Raw genomic sequence first — 25,352 nt, 5'->3', positions numbered from 1 at the left:
TCTGCGCTCTGTCTAGCTGTTTTTAACGGTAGAACGGCCCCTTATGGTAGAATCTGCTAAATGACCAAACACTCAGCCTGGCTCACATTTCAAATCAGCATTATGATGCTTCTATAGCGTGCTTTAAAATCCACGATTAACCAATTCAACAATCTTTAGCTTAAAGCTGCAGAACCATACCAAAATAAAAGCACATTTAATCTTTAGCGGCTATAACACGATTTGGAGATGTGAAAATTGGAAATTCCACACACACACCCCCACAGTCCCTGAGGCTATTTCTGAAGTAGTTTTTTAAGGGTGGCACGCAGTTTGCTGCGTAGTTGACCCGAATGTCTGCAGGGCATGTTCGCCACCTCACTATCACAACCTGATAACAGTGTGCTAATCGCCAGCAATCTGGCTGTCGTCCAGCAGGGGTCAGCATGCATCATCCTGTTAAAAGCATGCTGTCAGGTAACGCCTGGAGCTTAAGAAGCAGAGCCCTGCAACCTGACTACAGCAGCTCAGCCATGTGGAAAAAAACAACACCACAAAGCCTGCCTGACATAATCTCCCCCTCCACAAATGGATATCCATACTCATTTCCTACAGCACTTCGTCTACGTAAAACTTTGCCTGCAGTGTGCAAGAGGAGAATAGCTTGACAATGCAAAGAGCTGCTGTTTACACTTTACTGGTTTTAAACGATGAGCAACTGCATGGAGCCAAAGCCAATTCTAATGGCTCAAAAACATGGGGCATGCTGATGATAACCACATCCTTGTGAAAAGATATCAGGATGTTTTGCATTGAAAATATAAGGCAAATCTGTCATTAACAACAAAATCCTTCCAATGCATACAATCACATACTTTTGTCTTGGTTTTTAATATTACTTATTGAAGGAGACGGAAAATTCCTTTTAATAGGAATCAATTCCCACCAAATCCACAATAAATCATCAATAAAAGGGATACTTCACCCAAAAATTTTACTCACCTTCGAGTTGTTGCAAATCTGTATACATTTCTCTGTTCTGATGAACACAGAGAAAGATATTTGGATGAATGCTTATAACCAGCCTCCCATTGACTACTATAGTAGGAAATACAATGGTAGTCAAAAGTGCCCCAGAACTGCTCGCTATATTCCTATATTCTTCAAAATGTTTTATTTTGTATTCAACAGAACAAAACAGATTATAAAGTATTTTTCCTACTATGGGAGTCAATGGGGGGCAAGATCTCTTTTGTTATAAGCATTCTTCCAAATATCTTTCTCCGTGTTCATCACAACCAAGACATTTATACAGATTTTGAACAACTCAAAGGTGAGTTAATGATGACAGAATTTGCATTTTTGGTTGAATTCTTCCTTTCATTTAGCAAATAAACGATAACAATAAAAGTATCTTCCCTTCTGCATAAATCAAATTAAAAATGTGTTTTTCACACTGGTTGAGCAAATGCACATGTTCAGTCTCAAGTAAACACTCGATAAGATCTTAACTGGAAGGTGAGACTTGTTCATTACAGCCGTAAGAATCTCATTCGTATTTCTACAGCGATAAGTCTCATCTTTTTCCGTGAAGTACTGCAAGAGATCTGACCTGTGCACGTGAAGAACTTGGACTCGCCGACGCTGAGCTCCACCTTTTTTAGGGAGATTGACACCTGGAGGACACCTGGAAAACAAATAAAAAGACAGAGTGAGAGACATGAGGGGAGGCAATCTGAAATTCAGAACACGGACAGCGAGTACAACAAGACTGCTTCATATGTTCCTTCCACAGAAATCACACCAAACCGCAGGCAGCACAAAAAAAAAACATCTTTGCAAATGGAAGAGATGACAGGGTACAGGGAGACTTCTACAAGCCTCCACCTTCCAATCACTTCAATCAGGCTAGCCAGCCTGGAACATCTAGCACCTAGTAAAAAACTAAGAAATGAAAAGGACACAAAACAGACAAAGCTTTGATCTGTTTTTCTATTTTTCTTATACAATACATGAACTGATCTTGCATTGCATTTCATTTCATTCACAAAGAAGGAAATGCAGACATTGATAGCGTCATTTATTTGGACGTAATGGAAGCTTGTTTTAGCATTGTCATTCACAAAAGGAATAATTCAACAGACGTATGCAATTTCCAATCTGATAAACCCTTAGATGGAAGATTACATAAATTCTGCGAGCTGCGTTGCAGAGGGTGTAGCAATCTAACAAGATAGGACTGTAACTGAATAGCATCACCAAAGAACTATACCTGAACTGGCTTTTAAAGGTGCTGTGTGAATTTTTTGGGAAAACAATACACTGGCGCAGGCAAATAGCATTGTCTTTTGTGAACTAAGTAAAATACAACTTCCCTCATTTGCATAATAGAGGCATGATAGCAATGAAAAAACAATGTAAATGACTGACGACTCAATTATTTAAATCATTGTACAACAGCAGTTAATTTAACAACTCTTTATACTGAATTCTGGATATGTTTTGCATTGAAATACAGGCAGCGCTATTAGTGTCTTCTCAATGCAAAGGACAGTTTTGCACATGTGCATCACACCCACTCATTTATATGTTCTTCTACCTGCAGTGCCAATCATATAGAGAAGACAGCGGGAGGTTCCTTGTTAAAGCCGTCTTTGGATCTGTGGCTCATGTGAGGGTAGCAGAGCAAATATGACCGAGCGAACAGGGATGAGCGAGTGAACATGAATGAGTCAAACAGCCAAAACTTCAGCTGTAGATGTCAATCTGAGAAGATAAGGATTTTTACACATCGGCCTGTGGCAGTCAAGAGCAACCCGGACATGCAGGCACACATTTTTACATTTCCAAAGCACACACGGAAACACATACTCACAGGGGAAGCACTGGCATCTGGCATAATGATTAATTACAGCACAGTGGGGCTGGAGCTAGTCATCTGGATGGAGACAAGTCTGAGGGTATGTAAACTGCTGCCCATAGCAACCGGAATATAATTACTCCCCAAGACTACTTATAAAAAACAAGCCCTCTCATTAACTTTTTTCTCATTATTGTACTGTTCAAACAATGCTACATATTCAGTGTCATAAGCTAATGAATCCAATGCCTGTAATGTAAAAATAATAAAAAAACTGTTATTCACACTCATGTGTGTTTTGAAAGCATGAAAAGTTTCCAGCTATAAGAAGACTGTTTGGATATCACGTTCATTAAACATTGCTAAGTGAGCATAGAGGACCTTTGGCAAAGTCTGCGTGGTATACTTAATCAGACTCGCACTCCTGGAACACATTTACATGTTTTTTGAAGCAGAATTCACCTCAAGAAATGTAAGCGTGTCAAAGAAAATGCATAATTCACGAATATAAACGTTGATCTGGAAACGTTTGTACACACACTAAAAAAGTATATTAGCGGAAAAGACTAACCACGCCATGAGTGGCAGAGGTGAATCATGTCTACCTTTATTTATATAAACATCTACATTACAGGTGCTATTTATACGCTCTTATGCTTGGTTCACACCAAACGCGAACGATCTGACAAATATTTTCAACCTTCGTAGAAGACGATACTGACGTGTGTTTGCGGCAATCGGACAGCCCGATTTGCATCATTCGCACCGCTTGCAGCGAGTTTGCGTCCATACGCGTCTTTGCATTGACTTTGTATGTAGTTTACTCGCGTAAAACGCTTAATTCGTGTTTGGTGTGAACCCAGTCTTAGACATCCGGTCATTCTGAAACAGAATCACTTTTGCTGTGAAATCTGTTGCCTTGATCAGGAATAGGGTTGGGTTATCTTTGACAACTTTCCTCGACGACCGAGACTAAACGTAATTAAAGCTATTAATTACTTCACGCCCACATGAGACTCTGATTAAACCTACTGTAACTGTCTGTCAGCCAATAACTAAAGAACACCAGTTTTTCTCTCGAATTCGAAAGCTGAGATAAGGAAGAGAAAAACAAAGAGGACACAGACGTGTCAGCGCACAAATAGGGAATGTTCAAAGTGCTGCTATTACCATGCATCTGTTATATGCAATCGAACGCACGTTTTTCGCATGGGTCTCCATGACACGCAGGCGGAAATCAGAATAGCGCAGGAGTTGCGAAATGAGGTGCCAAAGCAATTAGATGTGCAAACACACAGCCAGCCACAAGCTGTGCCAACGTAAATATGCAATGTCCAAAAATATCAACACCTGCCAACATATACAAAATTATAATAAAAGTAACCAAGATACAGCCAGAAATGTGTGTAATTGACAACTAAAAGCATGATGAATAGTGCAATGTGAAAGAATGTTAGTCACATGACCAACAACAAACACAAATCAATGAAACCCTAAAGTGCAGACATAACAGCTTTGCTGTAATTTTGTGGTGCCTTTCATTCTGAACAAAGTGGGCTGTGTAGACACAGTAAGTTAGGGGTAATTAAGCAGGCAGCAGTGTAAAGCCCCTGGGCTACATCAGCCACTTATCCATCCACTATGGAGCTCTAGATCAGTGGTTCTCAAACTGGGGGCCCCAAGATGGATCTACGGGGGCCACAGATTTCATGGCATTTTATGAAAGATAGAAATGTATCACACATTTTTTTACAATCAAACATCAGTAAAATAAACCCATCAACCTAAAGAATTGATGTTCCAGCATTGTATACCTAAATATGTTTTGTTTTGATAAAAATTCTAAGATTAATATTATGTGTCTTTATTTGGGCGGCCGTAAAACAATGCCCCCTACACAAAGTCGGCCTTACCATAAAAAAGTTTGACAACCATCCATCTATCCATCTATCCATATATCAATCTATCTATCTATCCATCCATCTATCCATATATCCCTCCCTCCATCCTTCCTTCCATCCATCCATCCAACCATCCATCCATGTTAATTTAAGTGTTACTTTTATGGCACAAACACAACCAAGCTCTAAACGTGTGTATTTATATACATATTTCCAGATGAATAAAAAAGACTTCCGACTACTCAATGCTCGCACGTTAACACCATTCAACTTGTTAATTGGGAGCAACAGTCAATCACTTCAATTTACCGACTTTATTCACATACAATGAAATAAACGTATGTTTGTAAGGTTCTATAACGTATAAGCCTTCCTCTTTTAGTGGTTACCGCTTCATTCTGACCCTGTCCACCTCATCTGAATTCACTTATTGATGGTATAGAGCATTTGCAAAGCCATCTCTCCCCAGACATAAAACTAGATTCTACCACAGAGCTAAATTAAGGGCTAGAGAAAGAATGCCTACACTGACCTCTCTCTTCCACCTGTCACTTCCTGTGCATTCCCTTCACCTGAAATGTCACGGTAATGACTGGTGAAAGATCTTTTTCTGTCCTCTCTGCCTGCTTACTTCTCTCTCAGGAGAAATGACCAAGGTGGAGACTACTGATAACCAAAAAAATAACTAACCAACCAAAGTTACTCCGGCTGAACAGACTTGATGGATACCATGAGGAACCAAAATAGAATCTTAAGCATCTATTCAGATAAAACTTCTGACAAACCCAACCCTCAAAAATAGTCCAGGGATGAGCATTTAACCAAGGTGCTCTGAAAATAGATTCAAGCAGCAAAGGGTCAAGCTTTTGAGAAACTCTTATAAATAGAGCCAAATGAGAAATGAGCATGAACTTCTTTATAGTCTGTATTTATTAGCATAAAGGAATTGACTTAACCTTGGCTGACTTTCTTAAATAAGGCAGACAATGCGCTATGTGTACAGGTTTTCTGTACGTTGGGTATCTGCTCCAACTCAGTGGCTGGATGCAAATACTTCGACTAATAAAGTATTGAATGCGTGGTAAGTGCTTCTCTTATGTTTAACAACCTTTATCCACGCTACACTAAAAGAAAAAACATCCCCAGTGCAGATAGCAATGGCCAAATGGGTGTATCCAGACTATGACCTACCATTAACTTTAAATCCATTATTTTTCCCATTTGATACACTGTATTGACAGTTTTGCAAAATGTGAATTATTTTAATGCATTTGCCTTCCACCCCCAAACGAAGTATGAGAAGAGCATGATGGGTAGTGTTTATTTGCGTTCTGGACTGAATAAAGATTCAAATGAGATTATATGTGCAATAGAGACACAATGTTGGCAATGTTAATTGTTTTCGTTCTCCCCGCTGTCCGGGTCCTGCTGTGTTAATTAAATACGAAGACATCGCTGCTTATATTGTGTAATGAGATGTGCTGTTCTTCTCCCTGTGATATTAATCTTGAACATGAAGAGAAAGAAAAAAAAAAAAACATAAAACTGATCAAAACTTTTTTACCATGGTCTCAGGAGCCTGCACCTAAGATTTACTCTCTACCTTTCAAAATATAACTCAGGGTGTTATAGATTAGGCGATATTTACATGGGAAGATGGTTTACAATACTACATCCTGATAGAAGCACTGCTACTTATTTCACTTGCCAAGAGGTTAGCCAGACAGAAAATAATTTACAAGTCCTTAAAGGCGCTCTGTGCGAATTGCAACCATGGCTCACTCCACCACTCACCCTAAATTTCGAATCTCTAAGGTGGCTAACACAGCACGGCGAAGGAGATAACGTAATGTTTTTACTGTATTTACAAAACGCTCTCTTCAGAGCAATTTAGGGCAGCTGTAGAAACAACATGGCGAATTCGATGCAAGGGGACCTGCAGTGTTTTTAGACAGAAGTAGCTCATTATAAGGTAATAAAAACATAACGTTTCATTATGCAAGGTCTTTATACAACTCTGTAGACATAATGTAGTTATGTACATTAAATTGCATTTCTGTCAAAAGATCGTCGTCCTTAATGTTACACATTGCACCTTTAGAGATACAGTGCCAAAACTATTCTGCTTAACTCTACAGGTTAACAAGAGGGTGTAAAATGTGAGGTCATGTAGAGTAAAACTAAATTATGGATGTATGACTGGTACAAGAGACCCTAAACATTTTAAAGGTAATCGAGTGGTACAACGTGTACGATTTAAATATTATGAAGTCTTTTTGTAACCTCCTCCATCACTTTTAGTCATGTTGACCTACTTTTCCACATAAGAACATGAAACAGAATTGACATGTAATACAATGATTTAATATTTTATTGATATGCTAATATTGGTGTTTAATATATTATTAATATGCCATTCCCTAGATTTCACTTTCACTATTTAGTTTAACAAAACACATATTTTTTTGCGTAACATCACATTTTTACAGCTATTGCGAATTCCAGCTCAAAATATGTTCAGGTTTAAAACCCCTACATTTGAATGGACACAAAGTAATTCTTTTGAGCATTTATTTTTTTCAAAGAGCTCTGAATAGATTGACTTAAGCCGGCTCCTCTGCTGACACACTGTTGATGTCTTTCACTGTCTTCAATACTGTCAATCAGCTTGTGCCAGAAGGACTGTGCTATTTGTCAGCCCCAAACAAACAGTGAGATATGCTCACCACGCTTGTGTGGCACCGACACAAATAAATACATTTCACTCTTCAATCTTCTTTCTCACACCCCGCTGTCAGTCTATCGTTTCAACCCTCCACAAAAATGAAACCTGTCACTACGATACATTCCTTTATCCCCTTCACGTTTGTGAGCACAATTCACTTTGCTGTCCACTGTGCCAGCTAAACATAATTTTGAGATCATGCTGACCAAAGTTGCGATTTTCGAATGCAATATGATAAACATCTCTAATGGTAGCTGCCAAGTTATCAAAGATAAAATATCACACCAAAACAGCAGCTCTCTTGACAAATTGGGGTCCAAACTTCAATGCAAAAATGTATAGACTTTCATTTTGTTCTAAACCTGTGTATGATTTTTCTTATGTGGAACGTTTGGAGAAATTGTTTGATGTCCATACAATGGAAGTCAATGGGCACCAGTGTTGTTTGATTACCAACATTCTTCAAAATATCTTCTTTTGTGTTCTGCAGAAGAAATACAGGTTTGGAATGACATAAGGGTGAGTAAATGATGAACCTCTGATCCACTTTAGTTTGGCCTTTCTAGGATTTAAATTTTTTACACGGAGGCCACTGAAAACACCACATTAACATCAGACTTGCTTGCAGTATGTGTAGTATAATACAGAGAATCGAGGACTGCCCTTTGGAAGCCCACCGGCTAAATTGAATTAAATTGCACTCTTATGTGGTTTAATAATCGCACATTGCCGTATCGCATATATCGTATTTTGTTCCAATCAATAACGCACCCCACTTCCTGCCCATACAGAAGGACCTGCGAGGACCCCTGAAGACCCCTGCAAACAGCAGCGTGGCTAACCGATAAAGAAATAAACGTGCAAGTGCTTTCTTCTTTGTAATGGTAATTGAACAGTTTGTAGAACATCAAGAAGGAAAGGATGTAAACACAGCGGCAACGTGCCGACACTCCCAACAGATCCATTGCTATGTCACCCGCGTTCCCCATGCTGGGATACTGTCAGTAAATATTAATAAGCCACTACATCAACCGTGGGTGGTCCCCTGTCACCAGATTAGCATAATCAGTGCAGTTAAAATGGCCGCCCTCCTCTGAGCCGGGGGTAGGATAATGAAGCTGATTGATTGTGCCCTCGTACTGCCTGTGATGTACGGCAAAGTCACTAGATCCCGCGCTGTCGCCACGTGATTTGTGGGGCAGGGACTCATGGGGTCCGTAGAAGGCCCCTCGGGGGACGAGTGCGCTGCCAATCATCCCGGACACTGATTGGATGGAACGCGGACCACCCGGCGTTCAGGTTCGGGTTACGTGGAATGTTTGTTTTTGTATACGCTGATTGCCACAGTTTGATTTCAGTGCACCCTAGTCAACCAATCAGATAAGAGCACACATCGGAGACGGGTAAGGAACGGTCATCAACAGAGATGAGATCATTATCATGGAAAGGATCAACTCAGATTAGGCATGGAAAACTCGATTAGTGTGTTATTCCTGTTTCTATTACATCCTTAATCCTATTTAAAGTTCAACATCTGTTTTTTACATTGAATGCATGAAGGTAGATTTACTTCAGACACCGCTGTGAGCTTGGCCAACAGGATGTGATGTCACACTTTACTCACAGTTGCTGCTTTTAATAATAATGAACCCTGTGTTTAAACAAATGTAAGCGTTTAAACATTGATTAGGGCTGTCGATTGAACATTCATTTGCTTAGGTTAGTTATAAAGGTGACATTCGAAAATGACAGCCTAACACGTGAATGACATGCTCATAGACCAACATTCGAAAAACTAAATGTCAAAACATGTACAGGATGTATATTATTTTGCGTCCGCTGTCCTGCTTTTGTTTATATATAAATGGAATTTAATGGCGCATAGAGTATTCCTAGTTTTAGGTGAAATAATAAAACAGTGGGATACCCTCATCACCATTGCTGCTAAATACCTACATTATTGGAAGACGTTCCACTACACAAGCCAAGTGTTTCAGAGGCCCATGTGGAGATAGTATATAACAGACGAAGCCCTCGTATTACTTGTCTGAAGCAACAGGGGGCCATTAGGATATGATTACTGCATTCACAGGCACAGTTGTCATACAGGAAAAGGGTCCAGATGGCGAGACAAGGGTTCGATGTTTGCTCTTCTGGTACATCTGCATCAGGAGAAGGCAACAGGGTCTGACTCGGTTTAAAGAGAAATGTGATTTATATGTGTTTATTCATACAGTATATACTGACATATACTGTATACAGTCACAGAAATCATTAGATTTTAAGAAGTTATGGAATTTTAAAATGTATTCTTTAACCCCAAACATTATGAATACAATAGGTTGGCACAAAACTTGTTTCAACAGATAAAACCTTTATTATTCTTAATCTTAAAATACATACAGTAATTACTAGTGTTTTGACAGGCTGTAGTTACAGAACTGTTGATGACAGTGAAAGAATCTTTTATTGAAAACCCATATTTGATCATCACTTTGATAATCTGATCTGGATATATTTGGCTATGGGGGGTCTCTTTTTAGAGACCCCTTCCTGTCTATGGCTGTGATGTCTCTGGTACTTTGGACGTGAGATAACATTTTTTTGTTGACAGTCTGCAACCTTTTGTAAAAATCACCAGTAACCTTTTCAAAATAATAAAAGCGTAAACAAAAAAACTCGGAGACGGTGGATACACAGACAGATACACAGAGAAACAAAGACACAGGCAGATCTCCATATTTCCTTCCATTCTTTTAAGGAACTCCTTATGACTTTTAGAGGACATCCCAGACATCATCCCAGGAGAGATGTATCAACGTTCAGACGTGACATGAAAAAGAATATACAGTGTTATCTTAGAGGCATAATTACCCTCTCAGAGAAGTCCGCAACAGGAGTGACCTCAACCGCAAAAATAACACAAACTCATCTTCAGCACTTTATTGACTCTGTGCTGCTAGGCCTGCGCTCCTCTCCACACAAAGGACGGTGTTTGTTTGATCGCAATATCTCCACCTGAAAACACCTGCCTGGCAACAGCGGCACAGACCATGAAAATCCTCTGCAATCTGGGATGTGTCCAGAGCTTACTATAGTGCAGTGAGCTATTGTGGTTTTTATGGGTGATGGAACTGCCTATTTAGATAATTTTTATGGGACCAGAGACTGTTGAAGTAGATGTTACTCACCCCTTCCTCATAATCTTTAGGATTTAATATAATCCTCAACTCAGCACTGTACATAACCGAGCCAAAATGCTCATGTCATTGCCCCAATTCTGCTTTTACTAGATCCATCGGAATATTAACAAGCGCTGGTTTTATGAGCTAACTAGGCTGAAAATAAGAAAGCACGATATGCTGCCAATCAAACGGCATGATTAAATACAATACAAGTAACTCATGTATGGATGCATCTTTGAGACAAAAACAGGGATTTGGGTGTCCTAGAAACTTGTAATGAAGTGACGGTCTGTCAGGAGACAACTCTCAACAGCTGCTTCCTTTGTTATGATCCGAGGAATATGGAGGACAAGCATATGAATATTCAATTACATCCTTCTTAATGCAAAATACAATTAAGTGGTGTTAAATTTGCATGATGAAATGGCTGAACAACATACAGTTACCGGTTAAAAATCAAGAAGAAAAACTGATGTTTTTTGCATTACTATGTAATGAATAAAACCAACCAGAGGTGCCGCCTTTGAGCAAATCAGGAGGAAACAATTATAAGGGCCAATAGGACATTTCCAAAAGCAATTATGTAGGATCAAGTATAACTAATTTGTTTATGTGTCATAAAAAAATTATACCACAGCTATCCTTTTGCCCTCTCTTGAATCAAATATTTGATAATTTGCTTTATGCAGTATGTTGACCAAAAGTAAACAATTTAGGGCCACAATTCACAAAAATCCACAAAATAATTTCACAAAAATCCTGATGAAAAAAACGAAAATGTACAGACAAACAATACAAGGTCAAAAGTTTCATTAAGGGAACGTCAGGCTAAAGAAAAGACTAATATTCTCAGATTATTATATCAATACATCCATTAGTACCTCCATGGCATTAAAATGGCCTCTTAAACAACACTCAAAAACAAGCTAGACACTACAGTCACGCCCACGTAAGTGTCACTTATCGCTCTAAAGGGTTACTTGACAGAGTAATACACCAGACTGTTACAAAATGTCTCTTTAACCCCATACGCAATCCACTATGGAGGTGAATAACTGAAAAGACTCAGCACCCTAAATAGACTTTGAAGCCGTAAATGGATGCTTGGCTTACACGATGCGAGTGCAGTTTTGGGCCAGCGTTCAGGACGAACGGTCAATCCATCAGGCTAATAGAGAGAGAGGCTAGCGAAGGAGAGTGGCTTGTGTGAGTCTGACGGTGCTCCAGGACGCTGATGTACAGCGGCGCGTGACGCGAAAGGCCGGCTCCATCTATCTTCCTTTCTCGCTGGGTGGAAAAAAGGCCTTTCCAGATAATTTTCTGTCATAAGGATTTTGGAGTACCAGTATGCTGGAACTAAATTAAAGTGATGTATGATGGAACAAAGAAGAAACTACGGGGGCTGTCCAAAAACACCCTGTGCACATGCATACAGAATGAAAATTAGCAATGATTAATATATTCCACGAGTTAAAGCGTTCAACCGAGTGAGTAGCATCGGGATGGTCATGTGATCTCAATATGGTGTCCCTCTAACTTAAAATAAAATATGCTTTTCTATGCCTCTGCTAGGACTGAAGGCTTCATCAGTGTGCATCATTTCTCATGTTTTTCAAATGAATTAATTATTTCTAAGAGCTACAATCTGTATCTTGTAACAAGAAGCAATATCCATTTTTGAGCAAGTGCTCAAGTGCAAGTCTCCAATTACCATTAGAAACTTAAAAAGTCAGTTGGACACCATTCGACTTTAACCCACATTAAAGTAAGTATGTCTTTTTGTAATTGTAACTATAATATTCAAACATTTTAAGGATACAAATTTAGACTATACCTGTAATTTGGACAAAGCATGCCGGCCTGTACACAGCACATGATACATAAATTGTTCAAGTTAACTTTAATGACTATGACCAGAGCTACTGCTTGCAGAAGAAAAAAACAGCTCCCATAGACAGCTCTGAGATACCGTGACAGTTTCATTCCTCTGTTTTATTAACCGCTTCAGCCTCCCTCTCCGAGACGGATATTAGCAGTAAAACCTCCGTTATCTCTGCTACGACACCTCTTTTATGTACCATCTCTCAGTCCACACTCTCAGGGAACGGAGCCGAGCGGAGGACCCGGTCTGCGCCGAATCACTACACAGACAGGCAGATCTCCCTTCTGACACCTGTTTCGGTCAGGCCGCCCAGAAATGCATTTAAAGATTGCGGGGAAGAAAACGAGGATTGAGTCATGAAGAGCTTCTTTAGATCACATTGTCAGGTACACCTTCAAACAAAACCTATTTACAACTCCCCCCATAGAAAACCCAACCGTGCTGTGTAAGCCCCAGAACAGGTGTGTTGGTTTAATAAAAGAGAGGGTGTGAGAATAAGAGAGTCATGAATCAAACAGATCTAGCATTCCAGCTGCATGAAAGAGTAGTGTAATGCAGTGGCAACAAGCCACGCGTGCCTGCAGAAATGTTTGCCTTCTGTAGATGCTATGTGTTTTTCTGTGAGTCCACTATTCACCCAGGATTAAGGGTTGGGATTCGAGCTGGTGAGTCAACATGTCCCTTATAAAAATGACTTATGATACACTGCAGCATCAGTCCTTGTTATTGATGACAAGTTCAATGCTGTGTTGCCGAAAAGAATGTCCATGGAGCTTAGATTATGCTAGCGAGAAAAAAACATGCATATTTATGGATTCATACATTTTGGACTGTCACAAAAATGTCAAACTCTCAGGGGTGGTTTCCCAGACAGGGCTTATTTTAAATCAGGAATAGGCCTTAGTTTAATCAGGAAATGTAAGTAGTTTTACCAAACATGCCTTACTAAAAACATTCCTTGTGTGCATTTTGAGACAACACAAAAGCAATGATGTATTTTAAGATATGGCAGTGCAAGATGTTTTCGGTTTGGACAGCTCTGGCATTTAGTTTAGTATAGGACTAGTCTAATCCCTGTCCGGGAAGCCGCCCCTCAGAGTTTCAGAGTCATTTTTGGGTGTGTTTTTTGGGGAAGATTTTAGTCTTGTCGTCTGAAAAATGATTTTTTAATATAAAGATGGTCAATACAAAAAACTAGGAAAATGCAGAGGGCAAAAGTGTTTTTAATGACAGAATATAGTTAATTTTGCAAGACCTAAACATGGGAACAGAATCACTTCCTGTTTCAGTTGTTTTGACACTTTACAAGAAACTACATTAGAACAAAATACCACCAGAACATTTAAACTGATTCCAAATGTAAAGTTCACTTTAAAATTTAAATTTCATGATAATTTACTCACCCACATGTCATAAAAGTCATCTGTATGTAAATGTATTTTGCCGAAAACAAATCGATGCTGATGAGAAAAGCTTTCCAGGGTTCTTATTCATATAATGGACCTCAACTAGGGGCTGTTGATTAAGGTCCAAATTTCAGCTTCGCCACTGCTTCAAAAGGCTCTACACGACACCAGCCGATGAATGTGTGTCTCGACCATTGCTGTTCACGTCTTGCAAAATGGTATTACAAATGTTACTGAGAATTTCAAGAATTTTACACGGTCAAGAGCATCTGCTAAACAAACTCTGAACATCTCATATGGCAGCACTTTACTTTACATAATTCAAAATTTTGTCCCTTATAGATGATCAAAATTGAAGATGCACAGCTACACTAGTTTGTGGACTGAGGAATGTTCCTCCTGCTGTCATCATGTACAGAACAAGTGCGGCACAGAACAGCCCCGTTCCCTCGTGGTGCTGCCTCAACATTCCCTGAGCATTGCACAAACATTTAGGCAAACTACACAAATAAACCAGCTGTGACAGAACATTAATAGGATGCCTGGCAGGGGAATATAAAGCACCATGAGAGAGTAGTACTGATAAGACCTTATGTTTATGACATAATTACACCCCATAGTGTCCCTGGCTAATAATTATGAGTTGTGAAACCAACAAATTCTCACCAATGGGTAATTTATAATTACAACAGGCTCATTGCCTGTGGCAACCCCTGTCCCTCTTCATCATTGTGATTTATGGATCACGACCTGTGGGGAATTGTTTATGGAAAGAAAAAATCGAAAATATATGTGAATCAAAGACGGGGAGCATTAAACCAGTCTTAGCAATATACATATATTAAAGACCAAATCGTAAAATTTTGTCATATTACATTATTATTCATCAGTTTACTTTACATGTCAAATAAATGCTTCATCCTACCAGCACTAAGTGGGTTGCTCTTGGCCATTTAAAGCAGCAGAGTTTTTTTACAAAGTGAAAGGGGTGGCTACCTGAAATTAAATTGAAACAAGTTGTGAAGGAAAAAGGGCGAGCAAACTGTGAATGAATAAAAAATATGTTTCAAAAAAGTACAGAAAACTGATTTCTATTCGTGGATAAGGCAAGCGAAAGGCAAGAAGTTGTCTAAAATGCCAAGTAAGGCCTCAATAATAGATACGTTTCTGACTTTACCTTCCAAAGGAATTGGATGCATTTTTTATTGCAACCCAAATACCGGCCTACTGCGATAGTCCACAACACATCATGTTTAATAAGAGGCACTTCCCAAGGCATTTAACAGCACATGCGTCAATTATTCATGCCAATCCTCAATATCGTGATCTCCCAGCACGCTTCCGCACATCGCTGAATCAATGACATTCTCTGCAAGTCTTTCATTTTTCACAAAGCGCATTGGTACGGAAGCCGTCACCTTATTACAACCCAGACACTTAAAGTGAAATTGCAATTGGCAACTCAAACTACAGTGCCTTTAAATGCCAGCGTTTACTTCCTTAAATTCCAGCTGTTAACCTGTTTTGCCCTCCTGTGACTATTCACTACCCAAAATGCATTGATCATCACAGGGATGGGATGTGTGCTGCCAGTACTGAGAAATGGGATAGAATAAATGAAAAGAGGTTTAATAATAACTGAATCGATTTTGAATTGAATGAATATGTGCCTTATCAGCAGAGTCGTGCCAGGTCAGGGCCGTTACAATGAGTCCGGACTTCCTCTTCACTGTAATATGGCATGCTAACAAATAGCTCCACCAGGGTTGGTCAACTAAAGACACAAAATTGCAGAGTCAGATGCCGAAAAGGAGTAATCAACCTTACGTTACACAGGGTTGCATTTTATTGTGAATGAAAATCAAATGAGCTCTTGGTCAATCCACCAAGCGTGCCTCCTTTGAATCTCTATGAGGTGCAGCTGAGCTAACTGTACTAAGGGAGGTGTTCTTGAGCTGAGGGGTAGCGTGATTTTTGGTTTCGTGCTGAGCAACACACAGGATTATGACTCAAAGCTGCTGTGAGGTGGAAGAGGAACGCTGTCTCTGAATTTCACCATATAGAAGAACAGTCGCTCCTACAGGGCACAAAATGAAAGCGAGAGTAAACTGCGGGGGGAAAATGTAGTGTAAAACTTCTAGAGGCACTTGTCAAGAAACGCTGCTAGTTATGACAATAGTGAGAGCTGAGTCTGCAGTCTGCTCAGGCTTTTTTTACTGTTTTTGTGCAAATGCAGCTTAATGCAATTCGAGTGTTATGAGGCAGAAGTTTTGCGAGGACTGAGAAACATATGAAGCACCACAATGTAGTAAATATTCTCCAATAGAGCCTACAGTTCAAATTTACTTTAAGAAAACGAAAAAAAATGTAATCACATGCCTAAAAAAGTTAAAGGAATGTTCACCCAAAAATGAAAATTCTTTCTTCAATTACACATTATCAAGTTTAGTAAATTTCTTTGTTCTGATGAACACAGTGAAAGATATTTGGATGAATGACCACCATTGACTTCCATAGTAGGAAAAATTGCTTTATTCAGTTGAACACCAAAAATTGAAGAATGTACGAAAGCAAACATTTCGGGGGGCATTTTTTACTTCTTCAATTGTAATTTGACCTACTATATTGGTCAATGATCAACTGTTTGGTTACAAGCAATATTTCAAATATTGTTCTCTGTGTTCATCAGAACAAAGAAGTTTACTCAACTTGAGAATGTGTAAATAAAGAGAGAATTTTCAAGATCAACAAACTGGGAGTGAAGATCAGGCATTTGTAAACTAGAGACAAAGTACTCATTAGCAAAGAAAACAGACTGCCTTATCACACAACTCACTCTTATTATGGACTGAAATCATGTCAGAGTTTTTTCTCTGCCTACAAAGGACTGTATGTGTCTAAGCATTCCACCCAATCTCAAGCAGATCTGAGGAGCCTGCAGGGCTTTATACAAATAAAGAGGAATCAAAATTTCATCTATTCAAAATCTATTGTGGAATCAAAGAACTAAAGGAAAGTGACATTGTCAAAGGAGAAAATGAGTAAAACCCCAACACCAATGATTAATAAATCTTCAAACATTTTATTGAAATGCAAAACACAAATATCTGGCAAAAAAAGCAATAACTCAGAACCCTTATTTGCTAATATTTAAACGTCTCACCCTCTCTCTCCCTCCATTAGACCCTGGATTATCACATTTGAGGGGTCGGCAATAGGTAACAAGGTGAATGCAACTCTTGCATTGACTCAGCAACATTTTAATCTGCCCGACTGCACTCTCGTAACCTCATCACATTGCTCAGTCCTCCCACAATCCCAGAATTGCAGGTTTACTTGCCCTATTGAGCAGTAATTGAAGGCTTGGACCCTGTGCTGAGAGACTATGTACCTTGTAGTGACAGTTTCTGGGCACTCGTTTATTACGTCCCCTTCAAAAGAGACTTTGGTGGCATTAAACTCTCAATCCAAAGAAATTAACATTTACAACATCAATTAAATTGCAGTATGATCTGTAATATACATTTACTTGTAAGGAATGTTTCTAGGGTGCCTAAAACCCGGTAAAATCTATATTTGTTGGATTATGTTCACAAGAAAAATAGGTATATTCAGCTTCAGATGCAATTACAATTTACTATTTATAGGTTTTGCTTAGGTCTGCTAAATGACTAAATGTAAATGTTAATGTAGGTAAAATTATCATTTTTGTTTCATTCTGTGAACTACAAATATAATTTCTCCCAAATTCTAAGTTAAATTATTGTTTCTATTTGCATTTATTGGCAAAAAATAGACGCTCTGTGTTTGACTAAAATGATCTATTATTAAAATGTTATGAATATTTACTTATTATTGTGATAACCTGTTTTTTATTACAGTTTTTATTGTCATGTTGCTGTCAGTCTTTCACCTTGCTGTTGGATGACTTTGTGTCTCTCCTGAGGTTTGTTATAATGTCAACAGACACTGAACTAGAATGGGCACAATACATCTAGATCTAGATACAAATTTTTACTTTTTCTCATATTAAATGAGTGTTTCTTAGAATTTTTATTATTGGAAAATGTCCCTGCCCTAATGACTTTAACTTTTTATCTCTTTAGTGGTTCAACCCCATTAAAGTCTCACATGTCAGCAATTCTGTCAGGCCTCCCCGCGAGCCGCCACAGGCAGTAGATGTCATAACATGTGCCTATCTATCTGAAAGGTCTGTGCGAGGGACTCGCTGTATGGCCACATGCTTGACTGCATCAGCGGTGCCAGTGGCAGGCTTGGTTGGGTTAGAGGACACTAAGAGGTTTAGTTGTCTCTGTGCTTGACTGGGCCTTCTGTGCAGTTTCAGTATAGGGAAGGATCAACTTGTTATCTGTCCAGCAGTGTGGCAGGACGCTGAGAGGCCATACGAGGCTGAGTGTCAAAAAATACAGTCGAGGCAATGAAAAACGGCGATGACATTGTGTGTAACATTATTTTTTGGCCTTTTTTAAAACCCTGTAGCAAACATGATGTTTTTTTAACAAGAGAAATATTTCCCTAGTTTATAACCTTCTTAGACATCATGCAATCTTAGGTTGCCTAAATCATCTTTCATAAAAAAACTGAAATACACAGTTTCATGAATACATGACAGTATAACTCAAATGCTGTATAAAGCTGTGAGGCAAGTGATTTCACTTGTGATAGATGTGGCTGATGGCTGGGGAGGACATATGGACTTCCAGTGAGTTTTTCTAATCAAAGGCTGAGAAAAAGTCAGTGAGATCGAGAGACATTCAGAAAGAAATAGAGAGAGAGAGAGAGAGAGAGAGAGAGAGAGAGAGAGAGAGAGAGCAGATTGGAGAGCAGGGCCAAGCAGCAGATGGGCAATCTGCATACACATCATCACAGGAGCCTGAGCTACAGAAACTGCTTATTTTCTATGTATGAGTGTCTGTAAAATAAACTGAGATGAAAAAGGTATGTCTACATTAAATAAAAACAGGTATTTTTCCAGAACAGAGGATAAGGACCCTTGACATGGATCTATATATATATATGAGCTTGTGTGCGGTAAGCGTCACTATAATGGATGTGCAGGTCTATTGCCCTCAACTGCCTGCATTTGTTATTCAGACAGTACTTATAGAACAATGAACAGGATAAACAGAGCCCTGCTTTACCTTCTCATTCTATTAAAGATAATTCTAGAGCATGTCCACGCACACACGTAAACAAACACAGTGTTCAAGGGCCATTGCTTTGCCTAAGACACAGACACACACACACATACATACACATTCCCATAATAAAATACGAGGACAGGCCTTCAGTGTCTTGAAAACCAAGGCTCACTTATACACAGCTTCTGAAACTGTTTGATAAATAGAAGCATTAATGTAAAAAGCATCTTTTACGGAGCTGCAATCTAGCACAACGGCCATAACATAAATGTACAGTGGTGGTACTGTACGTGATTTGATATTAGGCAGTAATACAAAAATACTCTACGATTATACAGCCAAATATTCATTAACGATACGCTCTAAAATACTTAGCTCAACCAAAAATAAAAATTCTGTCATCAGAACACAAAAAATCAATGTCAATGGGTACCACCGTTGTTCAGTTACCAAAATTCTTTAAAATATCTTATTTTGTGTTCTGCAGAAGAAAGATAGTCAAACAAGTTTGAAATGACAACGGAATTTGCATTTCTTTTGAGAACTGAACCTTTATAGAAAAGCATGGTAATACAATGCAAAACTTCAAAAATGAACTAAATAAACTTCAACTAATGTAATATTTACATGATATCCTACTTCCATGTATCTTTTTTCAATTGTTTGTCAATCAGTGCAGTTCTCCAAGCAATAAATCATTTATTCATAACCAAGCAATGCCAGCCACACAAACAAGCAAGCTAACGGCTTCTGTGTTCACAGAAAAGGCGGCACTGCTCTCATTTCATTTGCTTGTTCAATTGTTTTTCTCACACTGGATTGGGCTATTATAGGCTCCGTTTAGCGTGCCGGCTATTCAATGTCAAGAACAGATTCAGATGCAAATATCAATATGGGATATTCTACCTCCGCCTCTCCTTCATTATCTTCCATTGCATTCATATCTGTCCAAAAAAGGGGATTATTAATATACAGCTAATCTGAGTCTCACAGTGTGAAATAAACCTGCTCGTGCCTTCGCCAAGTTTACATGCTGATTGTGCTTCACCGCCCCCGTGTCAACTTAAATTAGCATAAAATCCCATTTCTCTGATGCAGCCTCGACGCGCCAAATCCATTCACTGCTGCCGCTGCGATACCGCAGCCTGACGGAAGGAAGTGAATGGAGGGAGGGGAGGAAGCAGAGAATTGAACCAGCTCTTCGTACGCCCCATTTCACACCCAGCTTGTCCCATAAACACAATACTTTAAGGAAAAAATATGATTTTAGTTTTTTGCTTATAATCACATTCTTCATATTTTAAGGTGAATTAAGTATGGTACTGTATGTGAGAGATACAGACAGGGCTTGCTTTGGGTAATTTAAGAGAAGTGTTTTAAAAGTGAAGTGTATCATGAAAACGAAAACAGACAGAGTTGCTATTGCGTTAAAATGACAAAACAAAATTCCTATCTGCTATTATTTGGAGAACTAAGTCTGATCATACCACTGGTTTAAATGTACTTCATAGGCAAATGTTGTTATGTGTGGGCGCATGCATTTCATCAATTTCAGATTCTTCCCGTGTCAGGTTTTGTTGCTTCCATCATGGACCCTGGCATATCTCTGATCACCAATCAGAAATCTCTGCTGCCAGTCTCACTAAGCTCAAACCTGAGCAGAATACCCAATCACCCTCCTCTCCACATTTGATATTCCACTCCATGCAAGTGTGCCTGGTATCTCCTGGCATCTTTCTCAGTGTCTGTCTTTATCGTGCCATCTCGCGCTCATTCTCTGCTTCATAAAGAACAGAGCTGGTAAACTGATCCCATGAATCTGTCATTACAACCAAAGCTTATCAGCTATTTCTTTTGTGCTCCCTGTATGACTCCTAGAAGACAAGACACCTGAATGGTTGTCACGACTGTGTTTGTAAGCTATTTTACACTTATTGTACTTTAATAGCAAAGCCCCTTGCCAGTTAGTTGTTCAATTTTCACTGGTCAAAATAGTGCTGATAAGTAATATAACAGCATTTTGGACTGTCTGTTTGTATCATTGTGCATCTATGTGCTCACGGGCTTCCAGACCTTAAACATGTACTGCACAACCAGTGCGGAAGTAAAATAGGCAACAAACTAGTGTAATTTTGCCCTGAACAAGAAATGTAGCGTCAGCAATTCCTCTCGCTCCAGGATAGCTCTGAGCTAAGTTTCTTTCACCTGGGAGTGTGGAGCGAATGTTGTTGGAGAAATGAAAAACCTAGAACTTGACCGAATAACAGGTAAAACAACCCAGCACATGTTAGTTTTTTCTACTCAACATGTTGGGTTTGTCACTTTTTGACCCAACGCTGGGTTGAAAATAACCCAGCTTTTTCTTTATGTAAAGTAATTCTGTTTTGGAAATAAAACTTAATTCCGAAATGTGAAGATATTTGTACTGCATGACAAAATTAAGCAAGAAATTCATTTTTTACAGTGAACCTTTGAGCTGCAAGCACAGAAAGGTCACAATAAATACAGCATCTGTGCTCCATGACAAAGTGTTTAAAATAAACATTTTGATCAACTGAAACACACTCACCTGAAAGTGACGAGAACATAATCTACGTTTTCTATATTTCTACATGTGTGGCTAGTTCCTACCTTTTTATAACTGGCCTATTTCTGAGCTGATGTAGATTTGTTAAGGGTGCATGCAGATTAATCACATTGAAGGAATGATCTCATTTGTCCTTTTGACAGTGGCCTCATTGCATTTCTCTCTCCGGAACGCTTCCGTAAGCCTATTTGTCTGATAAATCACTGTAAATGCAAGGAGATGTGCCGTTACAGCTGTTTGCAACCTCTCTAAACAACAATTATTGCTTAAACCTCTGAACAAAACCTCTATCCAGAGGTAACAGCTTAATAAAGTTTGTTTCATTCTTTAGCAAATTACAGTCTGTCCCTTCAGCAAATCCTCTTGATATACTGAATACAATTTCAGGTAATGCATCAGAGAGAGAGAGAGAGTGAGAGAGAGAGAGAGAGAGAGAGAGAGAGAGAGAGATGTGTCAGCATTCTTCAGCGGTTTGTTTGTCTCTGTAATATCACAATTGTTTAGTTAACATTGTTTAGTGTCTTATGGGAAACCATTGTTTTTTAACATGCTTGGATAGTTCTCAATTACATTTTTTTCATCAAAATTTGTCATCAGTTTACTACAAATAATAACATGGCAAAGTATTTAAACAATGGAAGCAAAACTTGGACACATACCATGAGGCTGAAAAAGATAAGAGAACTGTGGCTGGAGAGGTGAAACTTTCTATAAAAAATTGCTGTCATACAGCCTGATAATGGCCTCTCAAGGGAAAGCAGCAACACTTCCTCCTGCATGTAACTTAAATGAGAAGACAAATGAGTGTGGTTATACCCACCCTGTTAACCTCCATCTCTGTGGCAGAGAGCAGATAAGAGCCAGCGGCAAAACACACTCTTTCTCTGCTTTATCCACACTCCGCTTACACAATACAGCGCTTATCGAAAACTTGTTCCAAAGCCATAACAAAAGACGGTTGCCACAATGCCTTATACACCACGGACGCTTGTCATCATTATGTGCTTTCATTCTAATGATTCTAATAAAAGTGTGTTGTACTTTTAAAATAATTCATGGCAGGACACGGCAATAAAGATTTGATACATTTTGTAAAGTCCTGTCCCCCATCCAGATTTTAAGTCTGATAGAAAGAGTTGTTCGATAAGGGTATTAACCTTTAATGTCAGAGCTCAGTTCATTTCATTGCAATGAAAGGTGTTTATCAAACTTGACAAGAAAGCACATAAAGGTATGCTTGAGAGTGGCTGGGGTATCATTCACGTGGACTCCATCTACCAGTCAAAGGTTTAGGAACAACTGACTGCAATGTTGACTAGATCATAAATACTAATGAGTTTGTTTGAAGTTAATTATGCAGACAATATATATATATGTCCCACAAATAAATAGTCATTATTAATAATATAATTAATTATCAAAAGTATTAATATTAATATCATCAATCGTTTCAAATGATAATGGTTATAAATATTATTTCTAAGAATGCAAATTATAGTATCCTAATACAAGCTTTTTTGCAAGAGACATCTTGGACTAAACATAATGAAAATCAAAAACCAATAAGAGCCTTCAATACCTTTTTAAAGCAAGTGAGACAAGAAAATATGTAAATAAATGAGTATGTCAAAAATATACTTATATTAACTTATTCCTGCTCATTTCTAAGAGACATGAGCAACACACATCACAATCTTTTAGCAAGTAAAAACAGGGTTCGAATTACGGGGGAGCTAAGGGGAGCTCGGCTCCCCTGAAAAGGACCTGGGCTCCCCTGAAAGCCTACTTTGAGACATTTAGGGGGAGCTCTAAAATACTGTCCAGTTTTTGTGTCGCATAAAGATTTGGATTTTCTGTACATTAAGGTTCCTGAAATAAATGATGATATTAAAAATGTGTCAATGTTGTGTGTTTAATCGCTCATTACATTACTATTTCCAAACATTTATATTTCCCCACTGCAAAGCCCCCCCCCCCTCTTTTCACACAAAAACAAAAAATGTGTCTATTGAAAAATAACTTAATCATTTTAACATTGATTCAACTAACTCCAAAATCCAGATTTCTTTTAACACCTTTTTTTGCAGAACAGAACTCCTTGCATGGCAATCCCTTAAAAGTAAGAACGATAGAACGGAGCTGTTTTAACTAACTAAACCTAAAATACTGAATGAGTGGTCGCTAACACATACAAGGTTTGAGACCTTTTCAGGACACCAGCTTAATTGTGAGAGTTCACACAGACAGCCCCCTGTAACAAACACAAAACCTTCTTCACACAGCTTTTCCTGACCCTTAACTCCATATTCCTCCTTCTGTATCAACAGTCATCAGATTGGTTAGATTAGATCTTTATTGTCATTGAACAATGTAACAGGTACTTGGACAACAAAATGTAATTCACCTTCTGTAAATTATTTACAAATGGCCATCTATATCTGGTCGCACGCCAGTCTGAACTTTCATAAACCAATATAAGTCATCAATAAATAAAAAAAATTAAGAAAAGGAGGTAATGTCCAAAATATCCAGATAATTTACAGAGGTCACTAAGAAAGTAAAGATATAAAAAAAGAAATAGAGGGAAATCTTTAAAGTACTTCCCCTGAATCCCCATATTTGCTCTACTTTGGGAGAGTTAATCTATGTCGCCGCACTTTGAGGCTGGCAAACCTGTCAATGATTCAATTATTTCAAGCAACTCCTTCTCAATAGACATCACAGCTAGGTGCTGGAGTCTGCTTTGGCCTGTGGTCCTCCTGAGCCATGTATGGATCCGACGCAAGGCACTAAAAGACTTTCAGTGAAGGGAACACGAATCTGAACTGTACCAGACTCACTCTTGCGCTTCAGAAAGAATCACTTCCTCTGACACTCTGGTCCAAACGCCAGGGCGATCACGTTTCCATGACGACTGACCAGAAAAGACGCACGTGACGTCATGTTTACGTGACTCCAGACTGTTAAAATGAGTATCAAATGAACGATAAACTTTAACAACAGAGACACAGGTCCGCAGTTTAGTTGTTTTTGTTTCACGCGCTAGCAGTTAATAAACAGAACTGAATGGGTCTTGCGGAAGAACATATTAACCGGCGCTACTTCTCTCCGTTTATGACCATGGACGAGTCACCCAGGTCCTGTGCTACTCCACAGCGGCGGCGACCCGCTGGACTAAAATAGTCCGAAAATAAACACTTGTTATAGGTGTACTATGGTGATTCAGGATACTGACTCCAGTACTCACCGATATGGTTTCGCAATCGGAACAACTCTATGTAAAAGGAAAGAAGTGTGAGACAGCTTTGGAGCAACTTAGTTGATTCGCAACACTACATAACGTGTTCTCACTCCGCGTGTGTCTCGCGCAGAGCGGTGCAGGTACAGAGGAGGAAGAGAAGAGGATGACACCATTTGCTAAGCGGGGATGTTTCATTTTCATCCTTAACACATACATTTTAATCCAAAATCTACGGAGTATGTTTTGGAAATTATTTAACCTTCTAAAAGACGATTCTTTTTAGAATAACAACATTTCTTACTCCAAGTTTTAGGGGTGCTGAGCTCCTTTTTAGGACACCAAAAGCGTTAAAGTCGGTCAGGGTCAGGGAGGATCGGAAAATAGGGCTCCCCGAAAGCCACTTTGTAATTCGAACCCTGAGTAA

The 25,352-nt window shown here is 38.9% G+C and overlaps 1 protein-coding gene across 2 annotated transcripts in view; it reads right to left on the bottom strand.

The window, feature by feature from the left end:
* Positions 1 to 25,352, bottom strand: part of LOC306898279 (neural cell adhesion molecule 2) — a 151,959-nt gene that overhangs the window by 52,699 nt on the left and 73,908 nt on the right. For both annotated transcript variants that reach the window (XM_079463624.1, XM_079463623.1), the window contains exon 2: positions 1,592 to 1,666. In XM_079463624.1, coding sequence (XP_079319750.1) covers positions 1,592 to 1,666 — 75 coding nt within the window. The remainder of the gene's footprint in view (positions 1 to 1,591; positions 1,667 to 25,352) is intronic.

This window comes from Barbatula barbatula (genome assembly GCF_947034865.1).
Source record: "Barbatula barbatula genome assembly, chromosome: 9".
Classification (NCBI taxonomy): domain Eukaryota; kingdom Metazoa; phylum Chordata; class Actinopteri; order Cypriniformes; family Nemacheilidae; genus Barbatula; species Barbatula barbatula.
The sequence above is the reverse complement of the archived record's forward strand: the minus strand, read 5'-3'. Positions and strand labels throughout refer to the sequence as shown.